We start from the raw sequence: 17,274 nt of genomic DNA, 5'->3' as shown, positions 1-17,274 counted from the left end.
ACGTTTGAATAAACAACGAAATCAAGTCTCTTTATGCCAAAAAGCAAACCATAAAATGGGAGCTAAATAAAGCAAATCTTAATCTTACGAGGGTTCTGAATAATACCGCTGTTTTCTCCCATCTTGTTAGTAAGGTTGAAAATCGTACTTATGCAGTGATAGAAAAAATGAAAAATACTCACAAAAGAACGCTTGCAAATTTAAAAGCTAAACAAACATCCAACACAGCCACAAATTACACCCACTATAACGAAAAACATCCAAGACTTGTGAACCTCACTGACACGTTTTTTCATACAGAAGAAATGAAACTGCTCGAAAAAGGTCTGAAACACAACGTCAGCACACAAATAGATGAAAAATACAGTGGGAACCTCATAGTTGAATCAGAAAGCGTTCTCACTCAGGAAAACACAATTGAAACGAGTGAGGTAAAGATTGGTCTGACGAGAGAGCTAGTCAGTAATGAAATCAAAAACATAATAGCACAGATGAAAGAAATTAGGGAAACTAAAACAATACAGACTCAGATAAAGGAAACACCGTGGTTCTTATGGATAGAGAGCAATACATCAGTAAGACACAAGAGTTCAGCAGAGAAAATAAAATTTTAAAAGTATAATCAGATCCAGCTAACAGATTCTAAAGGAAGTTGAGAAACACTTTGAAAGACATTGAACATACAACAGAAAACAATGAAAAAAGAAGACTGCTGCAAGCAAAAAGCTGTTTTTAACGTAAAAGAACAAAAAAATGTACAAATGTAACTATCCAGTTTGCAGAATAACCACGGAAGATGGTTCACAAATTAAAGGAAACGCGTCTGGTGCAATTATTTTTAATTACTTTGCAGTCAGCTAAAGAAGGATGACCAATAGTAACAGATTTTTCTCTTATTTTAAATTGTAATGGTGCAAGCCCATAGACTCCAGTGTGAATGCGGCCCCGCTGTGTCCTCAGCGAAAAGGCGTTTCCCATTTCGCCAGGCCATTTACAGACATCGTGAACAGCGGATCTGCCACGTTCAGATTGGACACTCGGCTGGCTACGTACCTCAGACGGGCAGGGAACGTTGCCACCGGCGTGCTGTTTTCCTCGGGGCCCATTTGACAACTGCACTCACGGAGCTAGTAAAAAATCACGGCACGCGGCGGTCGTTATGGTATGAGACGGCCGTTAGCCGGGAGTTAATCGTGCCACTCTGATGACTAGCATTTGAAAATCCCGTGGAGCCAACACGGCTGCAGGAGCGAGCTGATAAATACTGCTGCCTCATAACAGCTATAACTAACAAACAAGGGTAACAAGCCACACGGCACAGTAACAGCACGGATCCAGGGAAGACCCCTACGCGGATACGAGAGTGCAGCGAAGAACTGTTGATCAACAGAACCCACCATGAGCGAGACTCTGAACAAATTTACAGTCCAAGGTTCTAAAAACAATTGAAATTTGTTTCTATTTGACACCTGCTTTCTAATGCATTTTTAAGTTAATGGCCGTACAGTTTGTTCGATTTTCTCGAAGAATTTGTTGATTATTATCATATAAAGATTCTGTGTGAAGCGACAAATGAATTTGGCTAGAGAGCATTTGAAGAATATGACTTTTTAGGATTTTGAAAGTAATTAACGCCCAAACAATGTGAAGATCGGCTTAGAAATGCTAAGGAAACAATTAAACAACAACGCACAGATAGGTGCAGGAAAACTCTGGAGAATAATCTTCAATTTACTTTAAATTTATTAAAAACTAATCGTTTGATTTTCTAAAAAATAATGAAGGGCAAATATTTGAAACAAACAAAAAAGAATCTGGTGGGCCATAATAGGAGTAATAGGTCATTAATGTCTCACGAGGAAAATTAAAGAGACCTTTGGAGAAAAGAGAACCACTTGCATGAATATCAAGAGTTCAGATGGAAACCCAGTTCTAAGCAAAGAAGGGAAAACAGAAAGGTGGAAGGAGTATATAGAGGGTCTATACAGGGGCGATGTTCTTGACGACAATATTATGGAAATGGAAGAGGAGGTAGATGAAGGTGAAATGGGAGATATGATACTGCGTGAAGAGTTTGACAGAGCACTGAAAGACCTAAGTCGAAACAAGGCCCTGGGAGTAGACAACATTCCATTAGAACTACTGACTGCCTTGGGAGAGCCACTCCTGACAAACCTCTACCATCTGGTGAGCAAGATGTATGAGACATGCGAAATTCCCTTAGACTTCAAGAACAATATAGTAATTCCAATTCCAAAGAAAGCAGGTGTTGACAGATCTGAAAATTACCGAGCTATCAGTTTAATAAATCACAGCTGCAAAATACTAACGCGAATTCTTTACAGACGAATGGAAAAACTGGTAAAAACTGACCACGGGGAAGATCAGTTTGGATTCCGTAGCAAGTTGGAACACGTGAGGCAATACTGACCCTACGACTTATCTTAGAAAATAGATTAAGGAAAGACAAACCTACGTTCCTAGCATTTGTAGTCTTAGAGAAAGCTTTTGACAATGTTGACTGGAATACTCTATTTCAAAATACAGGGGTAAAATACAGGGAGCGAAAGGCTATTTACAATTTGTACAGAAGGCAGATGGCAGTTATAAGAGTCGAGGGACATGAAAAGGAAGCATTGGTTGGGAAGGGAGTGAGACAGGGCTGTAGCCTCTCCCCGATGCTATTCAATCTGTATATTGAGCAAGCAGTAAAGGAAACAAAAGAAAAGTTCGGAATAGGTATTAAAATCCATGGAGAAGAAATAAAAACTTTGAGGGATGCCGATGACATTGTAATTCTGTCAGAGACAGCAAAGGACTTGGAAAGCAGTTGAACGGAATGGATAGTGTCTTGAAAGGAGGGTATAAGACGAACATAAACAAAAGCAAAACGAGGATAATGGAATGTAGTCGAATTAAATCGGGTGATGCTGAGGGAATTAGATTAGGAAATGAGACACTTAAAGCAGTAAAGGAGTTTTGCTATTTGGGGAGCAAAATAACTGATGATGGTCGAAGTAGAGAGGATATAAAATGTAGATTGGCAATGGCAAGGAAAGCGTTTCTGAAGAAGAAAAATTTGTTAACATCGAGTATTGATTTAAGTGTCAGGGAGTCATTTCTGAAAGTATTTGTATGGAGTGTAGCGTTGTATGGAAGTTAAACATGGACGATAAATAGTTTAGACAAGAAGAGAATAGAAGCTTTCGAAATGTGGTGATACAGAAGAATGCTGAAGATTATGTGGGTAGATCACTCAACTAATGAGGAGGTATTGAATAGAATTGGGGAGAAGAGGAATTTGTGGCACAACTTGACTAGGAGAAGGGATCGGTTGGTAGGACATGTTCTGAGGCATCAAGGGATCACCAATTTGGTACTGGACTGCAGCGTGGAGGGTAAAAATCGTAGAGGGAGACCAAGAGATGAATACACGAAGCAGATTCAGAATGATGTAGGCTGCAGTAGGTACTGGGACATGAAGAAGCTTGCACAAGATTGAGTAGCATGGAGGGCTGCATCAAACCAGTCTCAGGACTGAAGACCACAACAACAACAACAATGTCCTCAACATACCTACACGGTATGGGCAAAAATACGGAAACCCCAAAAACACAACCCATTAACATGCCTAACTGGTGTGGGAGGAATGAATAAATATATGTTCTTCGTGTGTGGTTTTCAATGGCATCTTATACCTATATTCCTGCGGAAACGTGATAAGGTAACGGTTATGCAGATGGATAACGATCTCACACATACTGTTTCCAAGTAGACCAAAAACCGTCAAGAATATTAATATATCTGGCAACAATGGTGGACAGTGGAGGTGCTTACAAAACCTGTAGTGGACTATATGATTGTGTGAAAAGGGCTCCTGTAGTCTTAGAATACAGCATCAGCATCAGAGAAAAACATTGTACATTGGCTTCGACCTGATCGGCCAAAATGGTGACAAAATCGTCGTCAGTACGAACTTGCAAAGTAGCTATGGAACCTATGAAATACCACGAAATGGCTACCCAAACCATCACCGGACCCCCGCCGTGTTCCACTCCTGGGAAGTAGACTCGACCAGAAGTTGGAAATCTGCTGAAGCAAGACTCATCCCAACAAATGACTTTCTACCACCGCTCCAGCGGCCGGAGTGGCCGTGCGGTTCTAGGCGCTACAGTCTGGAACCGAACGACCGCTACTGTCACAGGTTCGAATCCTGCCTTGGACATGGATGTGTGTGATGTCCTTAGGTTAGTTAGGTTTCAGTAGTTTTAAGTTCTAGGCGACTGATGACCTCAGAAGTTAAGTCGCATAGTGCTCAGAGCCATTTGAACAAACCACAGATCCATCGTTAGGTTTTATGGCTTCGGCACCACATTTCCGGTTACGGGCATTTGCATCACTGATGAGTGGTTCTGGAAGTCAAGTTCGCCCTGCTGTTCGCTGCTTCTCGAGCTCCCTGTATGCCGTTTTGGTGCCCACAGCGTTCGCGAGTGCGATATTCAGTACCGCAGTGAGTTTAGCAGCTGTCGTCCTCGTCAATGACTGTCCATCACTATCACTTTTGTATGCGTTATGGCTTAGTGGATGATGTTTTTCCACTTTCCCTGTACGCGTTACAAATCTTGGATAAGCGCCTCTTGAAGTACCAAACACTTTCGCTACCTTTATTACGGATAAACCCACCGTACGAACAACAACAATTTGCCCTTGTCCAAATCCACTTATCTCCAACAAGAGGACTCACAACTACACAACTGTCCATTAAAATTGCTACACCAAGAAGAAATGCAGATGAACGGGTATTCACTGGACAAATATATTATACTACAAATGACATGTGAATACATTTTCACGCAATTTGGGTGCACAGATCCTGAGAAATCAGTACCCAAAACAACATACTCTGGCAGTAATAACGGCCTCGATACGCCTGGGCATTGAGTCAAACAGAGCTTGGATGGCGTGTACATGTACAGCTGCCGATGCAGCTTCAACACGATACCACAGTTCATCAAGAGTAGTGACTTAACTGGTGTATTGTGACGAGCCAGTTGCTCGGCCAGCATTGACCAGATGTTTTCAATTGGTGGGACATCTGGAGAATGTGCTGGACAGGGCAGCAGTCGAATATTTTCTGTGTCCAGAAAGCCCTATACAGGACCTGCAACACGCAGTCGTGCATTATGCCGCTGAAATGTAGGGTTTCGCAGGGATCGAATGAAGGGCAGAGCCACGGGTCGTAACACATCTGAAATGTAAAGTCCACTGTTCAAACTGCCGTCAATGCGAACAAGAGGTGACCGAGACGTGTAACCACGCCGGGTGATACGCCAGTATGGCGATGACGAATACACGCTTCCAATGTGCGTTCACCGCGATGTCGCCAAACACGGATGCGACCATCATGATGCTGTAAACAGAACCTGGATTCATCCGAAAAAAAGAGGACGTTTTGTTATTCGTGCACCCAGGTTCGTCGTTGAGTACACCATCGCAGGCGCTCCTGTCTGTGATGCAGCGTCAAGGGTAACCGCAGCCCTGGTCTCCTAGCTGATAGTACATGCTGCTGCAAACGTCGCCGAATCGTTCGTGCATATGGTTGTTGTCTTACAAACGTCCCTATCTGTTGACTCAGGGATCGAGACGTGGCTCCACGATCCGTTACAGCCATGCGGATAAGACGCCTGTCATCTCGACTGCTAGTGGTACGAGGCCGTTGGGATCCAGCACGGCGTTCCGTATTAGCCTCCTGAACCCACCGATTCCATATTCTACTAACAGTCATTGGATGTCGACCGACGCGAGCAGCAATGTCGCGATACGATAAACCGCAATCGCGATGGGCTACAATCCGACCTTTATCAAAGTCGGAAACGTGATGGTACGCAATTTTCCTCCTTAACGAGGCATCATAACAACGTTTCACCAGGCAACGGCGGTCAACTGCTGTTTGTGTATGAGAAATCGGTTGGAAACTTTCCTCACGTCAGCACGTTGTAGGTGTCGCCACCGGTACCAACCTTGTGTGAATGCTCTGAAAAGCCAATCATTTGCATATCACAGCATGCTCTTCCTGTCGGTTAAATTTCGTGTCTATCGCACGTCATCTTCGTCGTGTAGCAATTTTAATGGCCAGTAGTGTACATGTACGACTAGCAGATACAATGTATTGACGCTGCACAGGTGCCGTTTATGCTCAAATACAACATCGCAACCTGCAGACTTGAGAAACATCTGCCTTTACGTACGAGCATTCACTTCTCGCGGCATTTTTCTCCAATACCTTTAAAAGATTTTTCTTCTATCGCAGACGGTTAAAGATTTGGAAGAGCATCCAAACGGGACACGGTTCATTTGCCCACCAGGCCGTGACTTCCGTAAGTCGCTTATGATGAATGCTGGGATGAATGCCTTGGAGAAGGAAGACATAGCTTCTGCTATGTCTCGGAATAGATGTAATCATTCTGCAATCTGTCACAAATGCCAAACTTTTTCCGCGAAAATTTCGTTTCCTCTCCCCCAATGATACTGATACAAGCTCATGAAAAATAGCCGCGATACTCTCGTACTCGCAAATTGAGCAACACATCCAGCCCTTGAATTACTTCGACATTTTTTTTTAACCCTTTGACTTCTTAATTTTTTTTTACAAAATATTTTCCAAAATACCCCATTTCTTAATGAAGAACGTTGTATAATGCATAACACTACATCTTCTATTATCGTTCTCCCCCCCCCCCCCCCCTCTCTCTCTCTCTCTCTCTCTCTCTCTCTCTCTCTCTGTCTATATATATATATATATATATATATATATATATATATATATATATATATATATATATATATATATATATATACTCCTGGAAATTGAAATAAGAACACCGTGAATTCATTGTCCCAGGAAGGGGAAACTTTATTGACACATTCCTGGGGTCAGATACATCACATGATCACACTGACAGAACCACAGGCACATAGACACATGCAACAGAGCATGCACAATGTCGGCACTAGTACAGTGTATATCCACCTTTCGCAGCAATGCAGGCTGCTATTCTCCCATGGAGACGATCGTAGAGATGCTGGATGTAGTCCTGTGGAACGGCTTGCCATGCCATTTCCACCTGGCGCCTCAGTTGGACCAGCGTTCGTGCTGGATGTGCAGACCGCGTGAGACGACGCTTCATCCAGTCCCAAATATGCTCAATGGGGGACAGATCCAGAGATCTTGCTGGCCAGGGTAGTTGACGATCACCAGAGGTGTACGGCCAGTGTAGGAGATCGCTCCCCACACCATGATGCCGGGTGTTGGCCCTGTGTGCCTCGGTCGTATGCAGTCCTGATTGTGGCGCTCACCTGCACGGCGCCAAACACGCATACGACCATCATTGGCACCAAGGCAGAAGCGACTCTCATCGCTGAAGACGACACGTCTCCATTCGTCCCTCCATTCACGCCTGTCGCGACACCACTGGAGGCGGGCTGCACGATGTTGGGGCGTGAGCGGAAGATGGCCTAACGGTGTGCGGGACCGAAGCCCAGCTTCATGGAGACGGTTGCGATTGGTCCTCGCCGATACCCCAGGAGCAACAGTGTCCCTAATTTGCTGGGAAGTGGCGGTGCGGTCCCCTACGGCACTGCGTAGGATCCTACGGTCTTGGCGTGCATCCTTGCGTCGCTGCGGTCCGGTCCCAGGTCGACGGGCACGTGCACCTTCCGCCAAGCCACTGGCGACAACATCGATGTACTGTGGAGACCTCACGCCCCATGTGTTGAGCAATTCGGCGGTACGTCCACCCGGCCTCCCGCATGCCCACTATACGCCCTCGCTCAAAGTCCGTCAACTGCACATACGGTTCACGTCCACGCTGTCGCGGCATGCTACCAGTGTTAAAGACTGCGATGGAGCTCCGTATGCCACGGCAAACTGGCTGACACTGACGGCGGCGGTGCACAAATGCTGCGCAGCTAGCGCCATTCGACGGCCAACACCGCGGTTCCTGGTGTGTCCGCTGTGCCGCGCGTGTGATCATTGCTTGTACAGCCCTCTCGCAGTGTCAGGAGCAAGTATGGTGGGTCTGACACACCGGTGTCAATGTGTTCTTTTTTCCATTTCCAGGAAGAGTATTTCCAGGGCGCCACAACTCGCCCGTTACCTCACAACCTTAACAAGCGGCACTGCTTGTAAGGTACGTGATAACGTTAGTATCGCTTTGCGTGTTCGTGCGTTACAGTCTTTGCATTCTTCTGTAGATATTTCGTGTCAGTATTTTTGAACCGAGACTAACTGATGGTGGCACCTGCCATATTTTGGACTGGGAATATTACCTTCTTTTTGACGTTCAGACTATTTCCCTTGCTTCATACACCTCACGTACAGCGGGAATAGCTTCAACCTCAGTGGTCTAACACGTATCAACAGATATAGGAAGGCGGGAAAAAAGTTCTTGAAAAAACAATCAGTCGAAAGATTTGTAAAATGATTTTTTCACAAGCGAGAAACAAAATAGATTGGACACGCCCTTGAATGGTTCTCGAAATCGTGTACGGCCAATGACGTGTCGATTGAGAACTTCAAGTTCAGTGTTTAACTTAGAATTTTGAAGAGCACTGGAGGATGTTTGTGTGGTGAATGATGGAGGTCTCGCGTAGTCTGCTGTGATGTGCCACCTCATTTGGTGCACATGAATTCGAGCATAATTCAAAGGTGTGACGAATGTTTCATAATCGGTTTTATTGTTTACTTTTAGATAAATCATTTCATAAAACATCTGACAGCTTTTTTTAGTTTTTATTTTTTTATTTTCAAGTTTGGTTCAGACTGCATGTAACACATTTATTCACGACACAGACACAAATTTGAATACAACGAACAGACACGTCAATGTCCGCACAACCACTTCATAATTTTGTGCAAAAGAAAAAAAATGGGGCATGAGGAAGATTTGAGCACCGTGACCATATAACCACCACCCCACGATGCTTCAGCGTTGCACAGTGTTGCACATATTGATCCTGCTCAGTTTGCTGTTTCTATTTCATTTTCGCCTTTCATTACTCTTTTTTTTGTTTTGTTTCCACCCTTGATCTGTGTTCAGCTCTCGACGCCGGCCGCGGTGGTCTCGCGGTTCTAGGCGCGCAGTCCGGAACCGTGCGACTGCTACGGTCGCAGGTTCGAATCCTGCCTCGGGCATGGATGTGTGTGATGTCCTTAGGTTAGTTAGGTTTAAGTAGTTCTAAGTTTTAGGGGACTGATAACCTCAGAAGTTAAGTCCCATAGTGCTCAGAGCCATTTGAACCAGTTCTCGACGGGCTATCCAATGACCACTAAAACTGAGGGGAGATGAGATGCCAAAGAAATTCAAAGCTATTCACACAGTTAACCAGTAAGGTGATAGTGATCTTCTTCCCCAACTGCTGGGGCTCTTCTGCTCGTCGAGTTCCTCGAGCGTGATATCACAATCAAGGTGCAGCGCTGTGAAGACAATTTACGGAAACTGCAATGCACCTCACCCGTCACACTCCCCATTGGACTAAGGCTACGCTCCGCAATTTGGTTGGGAAACACTGCAACATCCTCTGTATAGCGTGGAACTTTCAGCAGGTGATTTTCACGTCATTGGCAACCTGACGAAAGTTATGCATGGGCTTCGATTTCAGTCTGACAAGGAAGTGCAAGAATGGCTGCGGTTGTGGATCTGTCAGCAGCCAACAGCCTTCTACGAAACAGGATTTGATCATCTCGTCCTCCAATGGAATAAATGTCTTGTGTGTGGTAATTGTTTTTGAATAGAACCATTCCGTCGTCCTGTTGTGGTGGATGTTCGGTTTTCATTTGACTGTCCATTATATACAGGGCGTCGCAGAAATGTTGCGACAGTTTTCGAGGGGTTATTGAGGGTGTCTCGAGGAACAAATCGAGGATAGGAATCCGTATCTGGAAAAGTCATCCAACGACGCTACGTTGGTTGACGTTTGCGGAAAGGATTTATATCCTACATTAATTCTTCAAAACACCCTCTACACCACTCGACGTTTGTTCCAACATTTCTGGGTAACCGTGTACTTACACATTCTCCTCTATGCACGTTATAAATTAAAATCTCCTGCTTGGCCAGACTCCTTTGGCGCATGGCTCGCATTGTGGTTAGCGGTTGCGCAGAACGCTCAGGTCTTTAGGCGCTGGCTTCGTCTTTAAGTGTCGTGTGCTTCTTCAGTCGGTTAATTTATATGAAGGTGATGATATTAAGTCATCTTTGAACCAAAACACTACACAGTGGCCGGCCGGGGTGGCCGTGCGGTTCTAGGCGCTACAGTCTGGAACCGCGCGACCGCTACGGTCGCAGGTTCGAATCCTGCCTCGGACATGGATGTGTGTGATGTCCTTAGGTTGGTTAGGTTTAAGTAGTTGTAAATTCTAGGGGACTGATGACCTTAGAAGTTAAGTGTCATAGTGCTCAGAGCCATTTGAACTACGCAGTGAACTGTAAACAAAATTGCCGCTACTCCAGGCAAGTCATCCAGCTGAAGATTCTTAGCGCTATCTGTGCGAAACCAACCGCTAGTATAGACATAAAGTTCAAAATAATGCGTTATATATTTTTTCAGATCGTCATTAAAAAATCCGGAGTCTGCCGGTGCACTGGACTTCGACTCAAGTATACTGAAACTTAGTCATTTATTTTAGTGTCTGTGTAGCTATGAAGTCGAACCATATACTTCATAATGGGTTCCTGTGAACTGAAGTCTTGGAGAAGCTGAGTGGAGCACAGCAGATATACTTATCTCTTAACACTGGCGAGCACTTGCCAGCCGTCTGACGAACTGTCTTCACTTTCAGTCTTTAGTGAAGTAACATCGCAAACTTCTTCACTTTCTGAACCGCTAAATTCATTGTCAAAGTCAGAATTAGTATAAAATCCGTTTACGGAAGTATTTACAACAACATAAGACAGAGCCCAAAATCAGGCCAAACTTAAGTAAAATAAACGTCAGCTTACCCTGTGGTCGGTCTAAGTACGCTACCTCAACCTTAAGCAAGCGACAAACAAAGAAGAGCGACAGCTACTTACTGATAACTCGTTAACAGCAAGATGTGAATGACAGCGCCGGAAATCGCTATTAGGACAGGATTCGCTGTACTGATGACGTATTTGCTCTTCTCCGAAATGCTTCGCTTGATGTGGTATCTCGACAGTGTATCTGTGCGATTAAACACCTGAAACAGCTGCGATATCACATATAGGAGTTCGTTAACCATAAGTGCTGAAACAAAGTCCTACATTTGCACATGTACTGCCTGCTCCGCAGGCTAGTATGCAGCACTTGGATGAGGGTATCTTGGACAATTGCTAGTCCTCTCATTTCCATGCCACCGGCAAATGGTGGGATGGGAATATGGTTGCCTGTACGCTTCTGTGTGAGCCCCTGTCACCGGTATTTTTTGTGTATCTAGAAAGGGGAGGACTAACAATGGAACGAACTACGCTCATCCACCTGCTGCAGACTGGCCCACGGTCTAGATAACTCGTGCATGTTATGCAGACGTAGAACTTTGTTTCAGTCCTTGTAAGGTCTAGTTAACGAAACTATATATCTGATATCGCAACTGCCTCTGGTATTTCAACGCGCTGACACACTGTCCAGATATCATATCAAACGAAGCGTTTCGGAGAAGACCAAATACGTCGTCAGTATTGCCATCCTGGCGATAACGATTTGTTGCTCATATTTTCCTTAAGATTGAGGTAGCGTACTTAGAACCAGTTCGACAGCTAAGGTGATGTTAATTTTACTTTAGTTTAGCCTGCAACTTCGACTGCGTTGCCATCCACACAACAGGAATCTCACCTGGACGCACAGGCTCGTTTGTGTGGCGAGAGTCATGGAGCTAAATGAGAATTGGAATGAATTTCAGTTAGGAATTTGTGACCGTTGCTCTAGTTATGTCCCCCATACCCGCCGCGATTGTTAATACATCAGAGGTCGTTTTACAACACTTACTGTTGTCCCAGGTTCGATAGGAGCCTGGCTGTCGAGTTCGAGGATAATTCTGTGACGATACATTGTGGTATCGCACCCTTAACATTTAAACTGCTTTCCTCGTTTGGCGACTATGTTGTAAAATCGCTCTTTTAAACTGAACGCACTTATAGTGGACATTACTCTGGAGTGACCTAGGAATGCTCGGAATAAATGTCTTGCATTTACGCGCTTTAACAATGTTTGTATTAAGGACTTTTAACTAGGAAATTTAAATAGTCTACTATGAAAACTGTGCATCGAGTAAAACACGCATGGGCAACCATTGATGATCCGCGGGATTGATTCACTTACCTACTTAAGCTCACTGGCTACCTTGTCACGTGACGCGACAGCAGCGCACCTGGTGCACAAAGTCAAAACTACAACGTTGTGACATTTATATTTATCGGGTAACGCAGCAGTATGAATGACACGGCACACCTACAAATTATGCCTCAAAACATGCATTTTGAGAGTAAGTTGATTTTATGTTCACCTCATTTTCAGATGTTTACATTTATTTACTCGCCGTGCACATTGTTTCTTATGACGTTTTACAGTAGCTGTCTTAAAAACTTCCGGTGTAAAATTCTGCAAAGTCGTAAATAAATGTAAAAATCAGAAGACGAAATAAGAGGATGAGTCAATAAATAAGTTGCTATTGCTATCTGGGACAGAGATATCAGACTCGTGTGTACCACCCTGGAAATTATTTTCCTTTTCAGCATACTCTCCTAGTAAACTTAAAAACTTATCCCATCTTTCGACAAGGCGTTGAAAGTCTACAGTATAGAATTCTTGTGGGGCTCTCGCAATCAAAAGGCTACATTTTGACGACAACATGTACTCATTTAAGATAGTCTCATATTCTGACAGAATGTAACTGTTGCAGTGTTACTTGAAAATGGCCCTAAGGCCGAAATTGCAATCGTAATAATAAATATTTCAAACAGTCAACGGCGACTATGATGTCTTTTAAGCAATCATTATTGTTGCTTCAGTAGATATGTCATTAACTGTCTTCTGAAGCCGGAGATGTTATTCTGTTCTCTAATATACTGCCGCAGGTTATTCCAGAGTTGGGTTGCTGCCACTGAAACTGACTTCAAGAAAGTGGCTAAACGATGGAGGGGGACAGAAAGGATGTTGCTCTGATAAAAACGGTTGTTTCTGCCGTGTTGTGCAGACAAGAGCGTTAAGGCCGACGAGAGATACGGGGGACAGACAGTGGAGAAGACAGAGGGTATGGAAATCCCCGCGCTTGTCTACGAAACATATGATAGTAAAATGTGATCATGGTAGAACATCACGAATACAAGGAGCACAGGCATTCTTAACCAGTTGCAGGCGCCGTGACCTTTCCGATAAAGCTCTTGCAGGATAACATTTCTGTAATTAATAATTGGAAGTGGAGCTATTTATATTTTTATAGGGCTTCGAGATATTCTGTTGCCTTCTTGCACACTGTAGTTACGTGCTCAATCCACTTTAGATTTTCATATATCATTACTCCTAGGCTCTTTGCTGAAAGAAAGAAGTTGGTGTGTGTCCCATTTAGGGCTAAGACAGAAGGGAGACCCGATAATTCTGGCTAATGAGAGTAAAATGACCAACCAGTGCAGCTTGGGTTTTGGATGATTTGGCTTTACCCGTATATCCTGCGTCCATTTTGATAGTGCACACAGGCCAATACTGAGATTCTCGGCAGCTGTCTTCATGTTCACTCGCTTTGCTCTTAGGTACACTCGTCCTTAGCGTAAGTTAGTTTAAGTCAGATTAAATAATGTGTAAGCTTAGGGACCGATGACCTCAGCAGTTTGGTCCCATAAGACCTTACCACAAAATTCCAATTCCACAAGATGGCGGCGGTTGAGTGATGTGTGGTAGTTCGGCTCGTAAGTTTACCTGAAATTTAGAGGTGGTATTAAGCATTTAGGTTCGTCTATATATTCAAGATTTGAGGGTATCTTCAGCAGGACAAAACTGATGATACAGCGTTGACACACAATGAAAAGCGTATAGGACCTAAATCTGAACCCTGGGGGACACCTGATACTCTTACCTCCATTGTGACTTTATGGTCCCAGACATGACGCGTTGCTGACGAGACGTCAGGTGTGAGCGAAATCATTGCAGTGAACCCGGCGATAAATTTAGGCTGTTAAGTTTCGCAATTAGACGGTTGAAGACGACAGTGTCATAGCCTTTGCTGAAGTGTAAGAAGCACATGATAGTATCTCCTTGTGCATCCATGACAAGCTTCAGTTTATCTGTTATCTTTATGAACGCAGAAGTTGTGCTGTACTGTTCACAGAAACCTGATTGATATCGGTTTTTGGAAGAGCGTCATGGAGATGCGGAAAAACCGTAAATGGTAGGTGCTTGAAGATAAAAACAAACTGTCCACTAATTCCTACTTAATAAGTTCCGTTACCAGGTAAGGTTGATACAGTGAACAGAGAAGGGATCCAAAGAAGAGCAGTGCATTTCGTCGCGAGGTCGTTTAGTATGCAAGAAAGCGACACAGAGATGTTTATCCAAATACAGTGGCAGATGCTAAGAGAGAGACACTGTGCATTACGGTTGGTTTACTATTAAAATCTCGAGAGCATAACTTTCTAAAATATTCAACAGATATATTGCCCTCTTTTCTATATATCTCACGAAAGCATGAAGGTAAATCAGAGATATTTAAGCTCAAATGCAGGACTGCCAACAATCGTTCTTCCCGAACGCAATTCGGAACTGGAACAGGAAAAGGGCAAGTGATACTGTTACACGAGGTACTTTATGCCATACGCAATAACTTGCGGAGTTTAGATGTAGATGTAGACTGGAATGAATCGAAATCCACATTGTGGCTATATCATTCCCAGAGAAGTTGACCTTAAGCAAATTCAGTTTGCGTGCACGAAGCTGGAAAGAAACAGACGACCATTTTTACAACAGCTGTACTATCTGAAAGTAGAACTACCCACAGGCATTCTCATTCTGCCCCCTTCAGACCAACCCTGGTATTAACAATGAGTTTTTTTATATTACACTACTGGCCATTAAAATTGCTACACTACGAAGATGACGTCCTACAGACGCGAAATTTAACCGTCAGGAATAAGATGCTGTGATCTGCAAATGATTAGCTTTTTTGAGCATTCACACAAGGTTGGCGCCGGTTTCGACACCTACAACGTGCTAACACGAGGAAAGTTTACAACCGATTTATCATACACAAACAGCAGTTGACGGGCGTTGCCTGGTGAAACGTAGTTGGGATGCCTCGTGTAAGGAGGAGAAATACGTACCATCACGTTTGCGACTTTGATAAAGGTCGGATTGTAGCCTATCGCGATTGTGGTTTATCGTATCGCGACATTGCTGCTCGCGTTGGTCGAGATCCAATGACTGTTAGCAAATATGGAATCGGTGGGTTCAGGAGGGTAATACGGAACGCCGTGCTGGATCCCAACGGCCTCGTATCACTAGCAGTCGAGATGACAGGCGTCTTATCCGCATGGCTGTAATGGATCGTGCAGTCACGTCTCAATCCCTGAGTCAACAGATGGGGACATTTGCAACACAACAACCATCTGCACGAACAGTTCGACGACGTTTGCAGCAGCATGGGCTATCAGCTCGGAGACCATGGCTACGGTTACCCTTGACGCTGCAGCACAGACAGGAGCGCCTGCGATGGTGAACTCAACGACGAACCTGGCTGCACGAATGGCAAAACGTCATTTTTTTCGGATGAATCCAGGTTCTGTTTACAGCATCATGATGGTCGCATCCGTGTTTGGCGACATCGCGGTGAACGCACACTGGAAGCGTGTATTCGTCATCGCCATACTGGCGTATCACCCGGCGTGATGGTATGCGGTGCCATTGGTTACACGTCTCAATCACCTCTTGTTCGCATTGCCGGCACTTTGAACAGTGGACGTTACATTTCAGATGTGTTCCGACCCGTGGCTCTACCCTTCATTCGATCCCTGCGAATCTCTACATTTCAGCGGGATAATGCACGACCGCATGTTGCAGGTCCTCTACGGGCCTTTCTGGATACAGAAAATGTTCGACTGCTGCCCTGTCCAGCACATTCTACAGATCTCTCACCAATTGAAAACATCTGGTCAATGGTGTCCGAGCAACTGGCTCGTCACAATACGCCAGTCACTACTCTTGATGAACTGTGGTATAGTGTTGAAGCTGCATGGACAGCTGTGCCTGTACACGCCATCCAAGCTCTGTTTGACTTATTGCCCAGGCGTATCAAGGCCGTTATTACGGCCAGAGGTGGTTGTTATGGGTACTGATTTCTCAGGATCTATGCACCCAAATCGTGTGAAAATGTAATCTCATGTCAATTCTAGTATAATATATTTGTCCAATGAATACCCGTTTCCGCGCGACTGCTACGGTCGCAGGTTCGAATCCTGCCTCGGGCATGGATGTGTGTGAAGTCCTTAGGTTAGTTAGGTTTAAGTAGTTCTAAGTTCTAGGGGACTGATGACCACAGATGTTAAGTCCCATAGTGCTCAGAGCCATTTGAACCATTTTTGAATACCCGTTTATGATCTGCATTTCTTCTTGGTGTAGCAATTTTTATGCACAGTAGTGTACAAGTCCATCAGGATGCAGCTATAGTTAAAATGAACCTCTTGGAACTATGCTAGCAGTCATAGCAAAAGTGTATTTAACCTGGTTGTAAGCAATGCTGGACTGCAGTGTTAAATCACCGATACTAACGTTATTGTATCTGCTGTGCTCTTAGCTGTCGCCTACAGAGCAACTACCAGCAGAATACCAGTGTACCGCGGGTTGCCGCCCTTCCAGCACATTAGCAACGCAACCATAGGAGATCACGCATCCAGCAGCTACTATGATACCAGATGTCGCTATGCTCATAATATTATCGTCGACGCTATCGTGCCTTTGTAGGTCGAGTGTCACCACCATACTTTTCCTGTGTCCTTCTGCTGGATGGAATTTATAGGATGGCACCGGGCCGCTCGCAAGGCAGTTAATATTGGGAGTTCACGGTTCACGGTTGTCCGTGCTTAACGCCAAATGCACCAAGCAGTCCCTTAATCAGTGTTCCATTCGCCGAGCACAGAGTACACTCTGTGTTCTATGCTGGCTACGGCCATGGTCCACCGATCAGTCATCACTGTCTTGAATGCCACTCGAAACTACCGAATCATCATGAGTGCCTCAGTCTTGGACTATTGCTACATACAGACATTTCCCGGT

General features: G+C 44.5%; 1 protein-coding gene across 5 annotated transcripts in view; it reads right to left on the bottom strand.

Annotated features, from left to right (window-relative positions):
• Nucleotides 1-17,274, bottom strand: part of LOC126284759 (glucose-6-phosphate exchanger SLC37A2) — a 200,549-nt gene that overhangs the window by 135,825 nt on the left and 47,450 nt on the right. The window contains exon 1 of one of the 5 annotated variants that reach the window (XM_049983906.1): nt 1,054-1,139. The exons of the other annotated variants lie outside the window; for them this stretch is intronic. Within the exon in view, the coding sequence (XP_049839863.1) occupies nt 1,054-1,106 (53 nt within the window). The 5' untranslated portion in view covers nt 1,107-1,139. Of the gene's footprint in view, nt 1-1,053; nt 1,140-17,274 lie in introns of those variants that run through there. 5 annotated transcript variants of the gene reach the window in all.

This window comes from Schistocerca gregaria, chromosome 8, assembly GCF_023897955.1.
Source record: "Schistocerca gregaria isolate iqSchGreg1 chromosome 8, iqSchGreg1.2, whole genome shotgun sequence".
Lineage (NCBI taxonomy): Eukaryota > Metazoa > Arthropoda > Insecta > Orthoptera > Acrididae > Schistocerca > Schistocerca gregaria.
The sequence above is the reverse complement of the archived record's forward strand: the minus strand, read 5'-3'. Positions and strand labels throughout refer to the sequence as shown.